The sequence below is a fragment of the Oculina patagonica genome, chromosome 4 (genome assembly GCF_052425735.1).
Source record: "Oculina patagonica isolate OP01 chromosome 4, crgOcupat, whole genome shotgun sequence".
NCBI classification, from domain to species: domain Eukaryota; kingdom Metazoa; phylum Cnidaria; class Anthozoa; order Scleractinia; family Oculinidae; genus Oculina; species Oculina patagonica.
In genome coordinates this window covers 56,533,865-56,547,861 of record NC_135761.1, presented here as the reverse complement: position 1 = coordinate 56,547,861, position 13,997 = coordinate 56,533,865, and the positions used below count along the sequence as shown (strand labels likewise).

General features: G+C 37.5%; 2 protein-coding genes across 5 annotated transcripts in view; one reads left to right on the top strand and one right to left on the bottom strand.

The window, feature by feature from the left end:
- Nucleotides 1–4,419, top strand: part of LOC144650798 (protocadherin Fat 4-like) — a 75,315-nt gene extending 70,896 nt beyond the window's left edge. Inside the window, exons 68-73 of the mRNA XM_078510539.1 lie at nucleotides 7–204; nucleotides 1,112–1,177; nucleotides 1,800–1,865; nucleotides 2,145–2,222; nucleotides 2,544–2,592; nucleotides 3,323–4,419. Of these exons, the coding sequence (XP_078366665.1) occupies nucleotides 7–204; nucleotides 1,112–1,177; nucleotides 1,800–1,865; nucleotides 2,145–2,222; nucleotides 2,544–2,592; nucleotides 3,323–3,457 (592 nt within the window). The 3' untranslated portion in view covers nucleotides 3,458–4,419. The remainder of the gene's footprint in view (nucleotides 1–6; nucleotides 205–1,111; nucleotides 1,178–1,799; nucleotides 1,866–2,144; nucleotides 2,223–2,543; nucleotides 2,593–3,322) is intronic.
- A 90-nt stretch (nucleotides 4,420–4,509) lies between these two features.
- On the bottom strand, nucleotides 4,510–12,437 carry LOC144650803 (beta-2 adrenergic receptor-like). 4 transcript variants are annotated; one of them, XM_078510549.1, is made up of 3 exons: nucleotides 12,313–12,437; nucleotides 11,321–11,408; nucleotides 4,510–6,221 (listed from the first exon to the last, which is right to left on the bottom strand). In XM_078510549.1, exon 3 carries the CDS (start codon nucleotides 6,201–6,203, stop codon nucleotides 5,214–5,216), a length of 990 nt encoding a protein of 329 aa, XP_078366675.1. In that variant the 5' UTR covers nucleotides 6,204–6,221; nucleotides 11,321–11,408; nucleotides 12,313–12,437; the 3' UTR covers nucleotides 4,510–5,213. The 4 variants fall into 4 exon arrangements, with proteins under 4 accessions (XP_078366675.1, XP_078366674.1, XP_078366676.1 ...); XM_078510548.1 differs by lacking the exon at nucleotides 12,313–12,437 and having other exon boundaries at nucleotides 11,321–11,458; XM_078510550.1 differs by lacking the exons at nucleotides 11,321–11,408; nucleotides 12,313–12,437 and adding an exon at nucleotides 9,316–9,976.
- Nucleotides 12,438–13,997: the final 1,560 nt, after the last annotated feature.

The following is a 13,997-nucleotide window of genomic DNA, read 5'->3' as shown; positions in this document are numbered from 1 at the left end:
TTTCAGAACCATTGAGAAACACGCTGATAAACTGGAGACTCTGTACGCCAGATGGAAAATAAGGGCTCCGATTTCCACCACCACCGAGCCTCCAGCTGATGATAGTGGTCTGGGTAATGCTGAGCTAGCGCTGATCATCCTGGGATCTGTTGTGGGGCTGCTTTTGTTTCTTGGTCTGTGCTTTGCTATCAAGACTCGCTGCAGGTACATGAATGAAGGCTTCAAAAGGGCTACCTACATTTGTTTTGTGCAACTTGTTATAAATGGATAGGGGTTTTATTTTATAGATTCAGGAGCTCCTGATAAATATTCAAATTTTAATGAAGTAAATTAAACTGATCTTCTTCAGGGCCGAAAACATAATAAACATCTGATTCAACTTAGTTGTTTTGATTACACATCATCATGATAGGTGCTTATCTAAAGTCACCAAATGCGTGCAAAAAATAACGTTTAACTACCATTTTACAATGATATTACAGGAACTGTTGATCCCCTCAGTCTCAAGACAATGCCATATATATTATCATTTTTCCGTTCAGTATTGATTTCCACCAATTTCCTTCAGGGTAAATCTGATAACTTAGCGTGATCAAAAACAATTTCCCTAAGGTCATTATTTTCTTTATTTTCTTCTCCTGTTTGCTTGATAATGTATACATATGAGATAGTAAGAACTAAATTGGACGTTAATCGCTCGTTAATTGTTTCTCAGCAATACAATAAAGTCCAGTTACTGCGACCATAAGCGAGTTATTCTCTGTTTGTTGTCGTCGATTGTGGATACAACAGTCCAATCAACAAACGATTCGTCCAAATTTAATTCAAATCAGTCAGGTTTCGATTTCTTTCATGAGTGCTCACAGACTCTTACATACAGCGGAAGCTTGGTTAGTTGATTATGCTAGAGAAATCACAATACAATAGTGGTTAGAAAACTGGCGATAGTTACGTGTTAAACGTGAAATTAGTGTGAAAAATGTTAACAAAGACATACTCACCAAGCTCGCCGCTCAACACGAAAAACTCAAAACACATGTGTGAGCGAGAGCCTGGTGAGTATGTCACGTGTTCGGCTTTCTGTCGGCAACACTGTTTTTTTTTTTTACAGAGTTAAGAAACGTGACATGTACAACTCTCCAAGAGGACGACGAAAATTTGGTGACCTCAATCGTCGGTGAGTATTGCAGAACTAGAGTTCATTCTGCCGTGCATGCTCCTGTTCCTTCAATAACAGATGGTTGACATAAAAGGACGGTAATAACAAACAGTGCTCCACAAGGTGAAGTCTAGTTGGCTCCCGGGGGGGGGGGGGGGAATTGCATATGAAAGAGACGGGGATGCTCGTCGTCTCGCTAAGGGGTGTAAATTTCGGACTTTTGGTCTCGCTTAGGGTGTTCCGGGAAAAAACGCCCAAAACGCCAATATTTTTAGCCATAATGGTCTCGCTTAGGGTTACACACGAAGAAATATACAAATATAAACTCCATTCTTAGTTTTTTGGTATCTTTTAGGGGTCAAGAAAGGCTTGAGCCACACCCAGATTGGTCTCTTTTAGGGGTTCTTTTCAATATTTCCGACGAGCATCCCCGTCCCTTTAATATGGGAGTCCCCCCCCCCCGGGAGTTGGCTGCCTTACGTTTGCATCATACTTTGACGTGTTATTTGATTTATACGTAAAAGGGTCTGTGGTAAAATGCGGGAATTTTCTTTAAAGAGTTATGGACCCCAAGTCTATGGAGTTTATGGACCCCAACTACACGTACTTATTTCTTAATTTCTGTTTTGCCCTGTTGCAGTGGTTCTTGGTCACAGTACGATGACATCATTGGCACTATTGAAGGCAAAAGTGTGGCCCCTGTCAAGTATGTTGCAACCTTAATGCAATAGTTAAATTTACTTGCAGTACTAAATTTAATATTCTGAAAAAAAAGAGGAAAAAACTAAGGTTGTGTTGTACTATTGTATTACTAAACACTGCTTGTTTCCTCAAAGCGAAAAATAATCAAAGAAGGGATGCCCAGTGCACAATGTAAGGAAGAGGGAGAAATTGGCTCGAAAAGTAGGGAGGATGGAGATTTAACCTCCTGTCCTCCCTTTATTAATGTATTATTTTTATTATTATAAACTGTTTTTTAATGTAGAATGTCTCGCCCGGGAAGTTCATACGGAAGTGATCCAGGAATGTACGCTTCAGAATATGCACTGACCAAGAAAGGGCAGTAAGTCAATAACTTCGTGCAATAATAACATTGTTTGACCTTACTAAACATCCTAACAATTCTATAGAGGACAGTTTTATAAGATGTTACATCCCTATTTAGGGTGGTCTTGTTATTCAAAATATTGGTTTTGATGTAGCATGGTACAAACAGCATTTTTTGTTCTCTTTTAATTTGAAGTGTACCGGCCCGTCTATGCGCGGACGTTTCCTTTCTTACAATAGCAAAATAGTTTTTATGCGTGCCAGTCAAAGTAATATTGACCTGTAGCCCCAAGTATCGCATTAAGTTATAATCCGTGTTACTTATATTTTCCTACAGCTCACTGGAGGACGGAATTTGGGACGAGGGAGATTACTACTTGTCACAGGTAACAACAAAGCCCGCTTTCGGTGGTAAGGTCATGCTGGCGCCGACTCGCGACTTGCGTCGCTCGCTTTTGCGACTTTGTCGCTCTTTTATTCGACTTCGTCGCTCAAGACAGTCGACGTGTGGCAAGTCTAGGGAAGGAGGTATATGGGATTAAAAGCGCTAGTATATTTGGCTCAAAAAGAGTTTTTCTGATCAACCAACATGTCAGTTGTACAATTCTAAGGTGAGTCACAATCACCTAATGGGCTCCATGTCCAAAATTCATGAATGGTATCCAGTGACCTTGTGCTTTGTTCTTGTGCAAGATGTTTTACTCTAACAGTAACTCTTTTTCGACCATAGAATATCTAAAGCAACTCTAACACAATTTTGGCTTAGCATTTCATCGTGGAGAAATATTAATATATGCCTTTATGCCATCGAAACCAGAGTTACAGCAAGGCGCCCAAAAGTGTGACCACTTTTAATTTATTCACATTCTTTCGTGCAGATTTAATCCAATCAAAAGCCGTGGATAGCTTGCAGTTGACTTCTGATTGGATTAAATCTGCACGAAAGAATGTGAATAAATTAAAAGTGGTCACACTTTTGGGCGCCTTGCTGTAAGAAGGGCCAGAGCCAGAGCAAAGAGATCCCGCAGCATGGAACACCTTGTTCCATGTGTATGCTAACAAGGCATAAAATATAAAAATAACAACAACATATTTGTTTGTTATCTTGTTAAACAGGATTCTAAACTAGACTCATATCTTGATGATGACGGTGAATCAGACCATGGAGCGGCGGCCAGTGACATCAGCCAGGCAAGTTCCGCCCATTCATCAAGAATGACAGCTGACGGCATGGTGGTTACTAAGGTGTAACAATGGGTACTTACTCATTTGAGTGGTGTGGAGGACAACTTTAACAATCAGAACTTGAAATGATATAAAAATGCTAGTTCCTTTATTTCGCGCCCTCGGGTAACGTGAAATGCAAGTTAAGCGATATAGACTCAAATGTCCTGCAAGCTAAGCATAATTCAAAATTGCACAAATTTCACATCATAACTTATGATATGAAGTGTTTTGTTTTTGAAAACAAAACACTTCTTTAAGAAGCTATTGCCAGAACCTATTAAGAAAAAAGTGAACAATTTTACCGGCAACAGCAGTAGGAAGGGGTAGATTTTTTTGGTTTTGGTTTATTTGCGCGTTATTGTGGTTTGATTTATTGTATGATGTAAAAATGCCCAATATAGGCTCTTTATAGCAGAAAATCGTGCTTTTTTTTATGCTGAACGATATAAAATTTGTAAACGCTTTATATATATGCATCTTTTAACATTGCCTACTGCTATTTGGCCTTGGTTCAATAAAACTAAGAAGGACTTAATCTAATAAAATTTTCTACTTTTCTTTTACAAAGCAAAAGGATGTTATTCTTTTATCCATCAGATAAATGTGAAAATTTGTTTCTACGCGTACAGTTTACGAGAATTACATGTTATTTTGTGTATGCATTATTATCAAGACGAAGCCTCACCCGAAATTTGCACGATACTTTAGGGTAGGGCGAGGAGTTTAATATTCTAGAATTTCATTAGCTGGAAAGCAAGCAAAGAACTATTTTTGTTTGCCCAAACGAAAACTTAAAGAATGAAAAAGAGGAATGGAATAACGTAATGCAGTTATGATTTCGCTCATAACGGGCTTGTCGTTGTTTTATTTGCATTTTCAAAAATCGTAGACTAACCAGTTTCTTTTTTTCTCAATGGCAAGGGCTGTAAGCAGTTCAAGTTCAGATTCCGTAAAGAATCTTCTAGTAGCGAACAAGTTGAATCTGATTTGTCACTATGAATAGTCCTGAAGAGTTCAAGCTCTTAAGTCTCCAGGAGGGCGTCTAGGTATGCATGATTAAAAGCAAGCTGTTGATATTTGTATATTGAGCAAATCATTTAATGTTGACGTTTTTAACTGGACAATAAAGTAATTAATAAAGATTTAATGTACACTTGATTTATTTAATTGTTAAATACGCACATATGTTTTCCCTTAACGCCTGGTTCATGTGGTGCTACTTAGAATGTTCTTTCCCTTACCATCTGATAACTAAGGCAACCACACACAAAGTTAAAGGTTCAAGTATGGGCCATAATGTATTATGAGGTAGTTTTAAAAAAGTACTTTATCTACACAAGTATTTTTTTTCTCTAAAGTACATCTTTTTTTCTTTTTTTTCAATAGGCGAGCTTATCCTTCATGTAATATTTGAGTTATCACTAAACGCCAAATCCAAACAAAAACTTATTCAGTAAAATGCAGGGACCTTAACTCAGTTTTATCTTACAGCAAACTATACAAGAAAGAGCTGGCGTTTTCTCTAAATCCAAACGGTATTTTTTCCTCTCCGAAAACAAAGGGTATTATCTTATTGTCTCTTATTATGCCAACTACTGGTGACATTTCACTGAAGGGAATCTGAGGGGAATGCAGGCCTTCTCAACATAAATCCGCTCAAATAAATATTCGTTCACTAACTTTAAAACTAACTTTAAAATCCAAACCTTAATCGCACATATTTCTTTAACAGATCTGGGAATTGGTTAAATTTACAGACTTATGCAAGACAGGTTACCGATCATTTTAGGTGCAAAGATTCCAAGAATGCACTCTTCTTCCGACGAAAAGTTCCTATTAGAGTTCGAGTAAAACGAGGGATTCTTATGGAATAGACGATCGGATTTGCAAAACTGTTACTGTAATGCAGAAGTTTAGTAAAAGCGAAGACTTCATAAGGAATATGAGATGACTCCCATTCATCGTTAATGAACACCACAATGTTAAGGATGTAGAACGGTATCCACGTTAAAACGAAAACAAGTGTTAATATAAGGAGAGTGGTGACCAGTTGTTTCTCCTGCGCGCTTCGTTTCTGTTGCTCAAGTTCCTCTAGGTATTTACTCTCACGCTTTGGTTTCTGCTTTTTCTCTTTGGTCACGTTTGCCCATATAAGGACATATGTCACGCAAATTACCAATAGCGAAGAAAATATGAAAAACATTATGAAATAGAAGAAAATTTTGAATTTGAACACTTCGAAGCCGTTCATAAAGTAAAGTACAGCCACAAGAAGTGACAACATCCACACAACTGCTATGAGGAGGTAATAAGTGGATTTTGAGGCAATTCGATGTCGCAGCGGACACATCACAGCATACAACCGCTCCAAAGCGATTATCGTAAGTGCGAAAATTGAGGCGAATCCTGTGAAAATATCAATAGCCTTGTATGCTATGTAAGTTCCTTTCTCGTTAGTGTTTGTCTTCCAGTACGTTATTAACTGGTGAATGTACAATGGTACTGCAAACGTGCCTACCAGAAGGTCTGCAACGGCAAGCGTTATTAGAAAGTAGTTGGCACGCAGACGCAGAAGTTTCTTGCGAGTGAAGACAGCGATGGTGAGACTATTGCCAACGATAATAGCGAGCGCCACCAAAGCGAGTGCTACACACCACGCGACCTGCTCGGATAGGGGTAGGGTGCCGACTTGAGTTGGTGCTTGTTGAGTAGCGCTGGAGTTGTTCTGAAAAGCGGGGATTGAAGAATTTTGTTCCATGCTGCTGTTCATGGTTTCAGGCAATCAAAACTGCAAAAGCATGTAATGTGATTAGATTGTGATATATATCGTGTATAAACACAAATGGGGGCGTGCAATAACGATAACATCGAATAAGAACTTATTTTTTTTTTCTAAATTTAGAATACAAAATGATCCCATCGTCTGCAAAAATAAAAGAAAGAATTAAAAACATTGTTTGGATTAAGTGGAACAGGAAATTAGGTGCGAAAATGAGTGATATTATCCAAGCAGCAATATAAAACTTTGTTGAGTGCTAATAAAGTGCAAATCTTACTTTAGGACGTGTTAATAGTGTTTTTTCTGCAATGCAATATTTTTAAGCCTATTTTAACTGGAACCGAAAAGTTACGAATTGAATGAGTGAAATAAACCTTCCGGTTTTTTTTTTTGTAGATTTCTGTCTGACTTACGCACTTAGATCTTTACTCTTGAGAATTCGACAAATTCAATCAGTTTCTTCCGCATAAATAGAGGACATGTCACGTACATCTTCCAGTATCTACTAATTGAAATGCATGAGAAACTTTTACTGAATAGAACGTTTTCATTATATTCATAGGATGTATTTTCTAGACGTCTTACAAAAAGACAAAAAAAACCCAACAACTCGAAACTTCGCTTGTGAGGAACAAAAATGTTCTGAGAACTTAGGGATGCATGCGCAATTCACATTTTAAATAATTCAGTTTTATGGTGAAGATGTCCTTTTTGATTTCAGCCGGTAAAGTAATTTTTTAACAGCTATTTTCAAGTAAATGGTTAGTCGTACCCAGTGGATAAAAGGAGCGCATGCGGTACGTATATACTTAAGGAGATAACACGGAAAAATACCAGTATTTACCTGAGACGTATATGATGTACTGCTGTTCTTACAGATGAAAACGTCCGGTTATAAAATAAAGTGAGATGGTTAACTTTTTTCGTCGATCCACTTTTGTTGAATTTGCGACAGTAATGTGCGCCGATCATAAGGGTATAATTGTAACCACATAGTTGCATAAAACAGGCCACCAGAAATGAGCCATTTTCTCTAATAAGTCTAAGTTGACCGGACTGTTGTTTTTAGTTTTGAAATCGTCGCATTACAAAAGACGGGTCATTAACATATTATCAGTGAATTATCATCCGCGTTCTCTTCTGTAATTACTCTTCAGTTGTTGAGCACTGTCAACAAAAGAGTCAAAATTCACAGCTACATTTTATTTGAAAAGAATTTAATGAGCAATAATAAAATTTGCCCTTTGTAAAAACCGCGGCGAAAGGCGCTGATACCATTAATCGGCTTTTTTTGTGGCAGCCAGAGATAAAGATGAATTTGCCAATTTAATTTACCGTGAACGAAGCATGCCCCGATAACAGACACAAAATTAACTCCACTAATTCGAAGTTAATAGCCTAAATCTGTGGCATGATTATACAAAATACTACCAACACATAATATAATGAATTGTCCGTATTGCCAAATCAACAGCAGGCTGACATCCGTTGGTACTTCAGATGGTTTTACTCAGAGTTGATCTACAGACGCAATGCTCGAGTTAATATGCATAAAATGCAAAGCGCTTTGAGAGCACTTCTAAGACCCTTACATTTTTGCAGGTGAACACATGAAAATCATCACAGAAGGAAAATTAATTAAATCATAGATCCATCGTTTCGTATAATCCCTTGCTCTAAAACAATTTAAAATTATATTAGGAATCGAGCAGTTGTAAAGAGACGTTTTTTGCGCACTGAGCCCACGTAAAATTGGCAGTCATGCCTTGCTTTTCTAATTAAAAGCTATGCTATACTCATACAATTCATCTGAAAAGAAAAAATAGTTTCCCCTCAAAAATAAATCTCGTTGCAGACAGTAAGAAGCCAATGGAGACGACATCTAAAACATCAATGTTTTGTTGAGCAATCTGAGCTAAAAATACAGAGGCAATTTACCTTTCCAATTGAGAAGATATCATAACATCGCATATTACCCTTCGGATGCTTTTATCCATATCATCGTTAGCATATTAAAATTGACGAACGATCGATGAATTGAAATAAATCTTTTAAATACCATGAAGGTGAATGCGTCAAGGGAACTAGAATGTACCGAAGCCAAATTCTTTCATGAGGCCAGTTGCCTTCTCACAAACGAGACAGGCTTTAATTACTTTTCATCAGTGGTTCATTTTCATCAAGGAATCTGGCGCCACAAAGTATTTAAAAAGCTATCTCGAGAGATAATCTTAAATTCGAAACTTCAAGTTAAGTGTTGGAAGACTATACCTCGCAAAGTTATGCGAACACAAATGGCAGCAAAAGGCATAAAAACACGAACATATCTCGGTGCACAAAACCCGGGAGCCTTTTCCACTTCCCTTTTTTTAATTACACTGGACTGTCAAATTCGTCTTTGAAAATATTTATTGGGAAGGCGGGTTACAACCTTTGCAACGTGTGGGTAATGAAACACGAGATTTGACATTAATAGCCTGTAAATTGTTTCACAGCTTCTTCAGAACTTATCTTAATCCCACAAACACCCATCAAAAAGCACTGACACAGTCGGCTCTTCGCTTTCAATGCTAAGTTATTTCTGAACAACACTTAAACGTAGGGTGAAAAATGTGTTGCCTTGGGTTTCATCAGTCAACCTTTGCCAAATCTTGATGAAACAATTCGCTCTGCGTTTAACGTTGAGTTGTTTCAGTGTGTCGTGAAAATGTTTGTTAACGAGAAACTGTTACAACACTAAAAAACATCAAACGTATTTTAACTTAAATGCGATGCTATTATAAGCCACATTAACCTAAATACATGTTTAACTGTAAAAACAAATTAACACTGAACAAACAAATAAGGAATCTGCCGAAAGGTACTGGGAAACCATGTTGATTTTCATTATGGACCCTTAATATACTATCATGGCCATTTTCGAAGGCAGTATTATGATTTTGTTGTGGCATGTATGGCATTTCTCTTTCTTTTGAAATAGCATACTGATATTGAACATTGAATACATTACAACCAAACAGTTTCTGGGTTAACATTTTCATGTATAGTGATAATAAATTATTTGTGGTCATATACTCATGCCACTAGTAGCAATCTCCCTCACCTTAAATAAATCCTGGTCCTTTTGCACAGCCTAATGTAAATGAACTGGTTACACACCAATACAAAAGAAGGCCAATTCAGTTATTATGTACAGACACGCGAAGAGTCAGTTAGCTCATCTTTAAAACAAGTATTTTCAGACGCGGTGCCCTGACGATACATCGCAGAATAGATTAATTTTCGCCAAAGTTATTTCCCAGCTGTTACAGATGAGATGCTAATTGTCGTATCAGAGAGGTTAGCATTGTTGGTGAAAGGTCAGAGTTAATCCCTTTGCAGGGAATAGCAGGGAATAATCAGGATGACATAATAGATAAAATCACACTTAAAAAACGAAAAAAAAAAAGCGGTTTTGGCTTAGATTTAGAAGACAAACTACAGGAAGGCACTTATGAAACATTGCTGCATACATAGGTCAGATAGAAGGGCGAAGCCCGGGGGCGAAGACATACGTTTTACATGAACTTGCATGACCGCTGTTGTCGGACCTTGTCGGCCGGTGTCCATTGTTGTCTGATATTAAAAGCTAGCAGTGCTGACCGCCACACGGACATGCCTTAGGCTCAGCTCAAACATGGGCCTGTGTCGGATTTATTGTAATTAAATTATTTAATGTATTCCATGAAAAGATCGACAATCGGATCCGACATCTTTGATTTGGGTTAATTTAACAATTGGCTATTTGACTCGGCTTGTTAGAAAGTTCAACTACGGAACGACTATTTCTGAATTACCATTCTTTTTACCATATTTCATATGCTAGAGAAGGCTAAAGTATCTGAATGATGATAGAGCGGTGTTTAAATGAGTGTTGTAAAACCAAAACCAAAGTAATCGCTCTGGCCAATCACAAAAGACACAGACAATCCAGCGAACCAATCAGAATTCGAAGCAAATACAAGTAGCCGCCGCGAGGCGGGAAAACAAGTGTGAGTGAGACACGATTGATTTTGGTTTTGCTTCTGATTGTCAGAAAAAGTGGCGCGAGGTTTTTTAAACCAATCACTAAGCGTAGCGATGCAAACCAAAGCAAACGCGAATTACTTTCGACACTCACTTTTATGCTCCTAGCAGTGCTCGTTTTTGTCCAAAAATTGCTCAAATTATGCTCCTTGTTTCAAAATTATGCTCCCTTGGTTTGAAAAATGCTTTGTTTTATTTTGAAGAAATACATGCAAAATAAGGCATCACGTGTGTTTTCCGTTTACTGAATTAAGTAAAAAACGTCTTTCTGTTTCTTTTTACACCTATTTTTGCAGGAGGTGGCTTATTTTCTGCTTCGTGACCTCCTTCTATGCCCTGCAAGTAATTTCGTGACGATGGCGTGGCTGACGCCATTTTGTTTCGATTTTTTAGCAAGGCCTGCAGCTGGGTACCGCAACCTCTGAAAATATACCGCTTACCGGCTCGTCACAACTAGTATGGAGAGACAGTATTTATTAAAACTAAATTAAAACCAAGTGCTAAGACCCTTAAATGCGTCAGTCTGTGAAGGGGTATCAAATGGTCTTTGCGAGCATTTGCGAGCATGCGAGCACAGCGTTTTTCTTTGCGAGCACGAGCATTGACAAAAATTAGCCTTGCGAGCAACGAGCACTTTTCAAAAACCTACCTCCACTAAAAACCGAGCATGCGAGCACTTGTAAAAATGTGCGAGCACGAGCAAACGAGCACCCACTAAAATTTTGCGGCATTGCGAGCACTGCGACATTTTGAGGGACCATTCATGACCCCTCTGTGACGCTGTGTCTGCTATGATAAAAATCATGTAAGAAATCCATTGACATTTAACTCGATTGTCATTTACCACAGTCTCCTCGAAAATTAAAAAACATATAGCTTTTGAACAACAGACTTGATTGGAATTAGTTCAATAAAATTCATGCTATAGTAATGTCTCTTGCTTTACCCTGATCCGTGTCCTTTTCCCTCTCGTTATTTGAATTTCTGACAGTTTAAGAATCAACAACCGAAAAACGAGTACTTCAAACATGCATTCATCTCACCACAGGCTTCCCACAGCGGTTTTTGTTGTGTGATTATAGCAGTCTGGTTTGGTTGCAGTGCAGTGTGTATCGAAGCCAAATTCACTTACTGTCGAGAAAAATTATAATAGAAAAAATTATTGTGCAGTTTAAGGCTTATACCGTCCCAGCAATAGAAAACAAATAACCCAAATGCCTAAAGCCATTTTATAATGTCGTTTCAGCTGTCCACTCAGGTCCATTTTTTCCCATATGACATTTTAAATAATAAAAACAAAAACAGCAAATTTTAACGTAAGAGTAACATTTATTGAAACATATAAAAAATGTTGAACATTCTTAGGTTTTGAAATGGTGGATTCTCCTTCAATTTTAGGGAGTGTAGTCGTCGTTGGTTTGGAAATCAGCAGCAGCTAAATAATATATATTCATCTCTGAAATAAGGCTTAATATTATCAGAGACATTTTAATTGCCATCTATGAATTTTAAAATAGCAAATATTTGTCGCAGTTCGTGTTTGCTAGGAAACATATCAATATATCTCTGCACGCTATATTTCCTAGGAAGTCCTCACGCCATTTGATATCTGTAAGGAATTAACTCATTTAACAACGAAATTTCAAAGAAAGAGAAATAGAATTGTTAATTTGAAATAAATTTCTCAAGGTTATTTTTTTTATCAATTTATTATTCATGAAGTATTTATTGCGTTCAAAAAATTCAAGTCAGAAAGACACAGTATCCAAACTGATTACCATTTCATAAAGTTTCGTTTTCACGGTTTAAAACTGTTTTTTTTTAGTTAGCTTTCGCTTTGTTCTAGTCAAGTATACTGCATTTGCAATCAATGACTGAAAAAGGCATGTAGTTTTATGTTTCTCCATATTTGACTGTGTGTTTATGTTGGACATGGTAAGAATAAACTATTCATTAAAAATAACATCAATTCGAGCGCTTAACATATATATTTGCAATCACAACCAAGAAAATGAAAGGTTATCCTTTGCCTTACCAATAGTTTACAAGTCTTTATCCTGAGGTGAGAGGTAGTGCACCAGAGGACTGCAAGCCTGAGTTTTCCTTCCTCCAGGCAAACTAGAATATTAATTTGTTGATATCAATTTTACCGTAAACAGCAGGGAGGCTTAATTTTATTGGACGTGATTCCAAATGTCCTCCCTTTGACGCATTTTAAGTGCCTTCTCTGTATCTTGATTATCGTGAATAGAAGTAGCCTCAACCCACACCAGACACTTTATTTGACATTTATCAAGGATAAATATGTCATCCTTATTCCGTCTCTAAGGCCTGGCTAAGCTAGGAAACATTGTTGCAGAAACAATGTTGCGGAGGCAAATGTTTCCATGTTTAGCCGCGCGGGAAACATATGTCGAGGAAACAGATTTTGCTTCTCGGAAACAAGAACTTGCCTCAGGTCAAACACGTTTCTTCTTCCCAGACACAAATTTTGCTTCCGAAACATATGTTGCCCAGTTCAGCCAACATAGAAACAATTTTGACTAGTTTATGCGTATGCGTGACACATGTTTCCTCGTTAAGCCAGCCGGGCAGCAAAACATTTTCCTTGCTTCCCGCTTATTTTGCCACCTGACAAGGAACAACGTTTCTGCAAGAATGTTTATTCGTAAAACATTACAACAAAAACCCGTGCAACCGGATTAAGTCGTTATCAGAAGCGCAGGGCGTTCCGATCTAGTGAGCCTTAAAGCGACGGAGCCGTTTCCGATTTCTTTTATGTGGGGACTTTTATGGCTTCGTCGCTTATGATCTAGTAAGTCGCAAGCAGAAGAAAAGTACTAAGAGGGCCTAGCATTGTGAAATATTTGTTCTTCCGTGATCTAGTTTTTTACTGGATCATCGGAAGAAAACTGATGAAAATGTTCTTTTCTTCTGACTACGAATCCTTGCATACAACTCCGATTTTTGATTTTCACTACGTCGTAGGCGTTTTTAAGTCGTTTTTCATTAATTTGAAATACTGAGGCAGATTCAATGACACTCTGTTTATGATCAAAATAATTAATTAATTAGCTGTTTATACTGTCAAGAAAAAAGTCGCAAGTACAAACAATAGAAAAGGTTTATAATAAGAGCAAACAGGAAAAAATCACAAAGTACCTTGCGCGGGCCACTGTTAAAACTGGTATTTTTAATTAAGTCACACGTTAAAGAACTTACTTTATGATTTTAAATAATCGAAAGATCTTCCGTTGCTCCATGTTTTGGTAGTCAAAACTCAATAAGCAATAATTTGTGTGACAAAATAAAGTAAAATTATAGTGTTTGACGAATTAGAACTTAGTCTGCTCGCTCTTTACTTGTTTGCTTCGGCGAAAATAACACACACGAACCATCGAGTTAGGGTAAACTTATTATTATTTAACTTTATTTAGGTATTCCTCTGTTCTATTTTTTTGAAACATCGAAAGCTTTGATGAGGCGAATTGACTTCAGTGTAGGCAACACATCTTAGATCGCGTAGGCGAATAGACTTCAGTGTGGGCGAATCGACCTGTAGGCGAAACGACCGGATTCCGAATTCCCCTTTAAGTCAAAAGACAGGAGTAGATGGGTAAACTTTATTATTATTTAACTTTATTTAGGTATTCCTCTTTCTATTTTTTGAAACATCGAAAGCTTTGATGAGGCGAATTGACTTCAGTGTAGGCAACACAT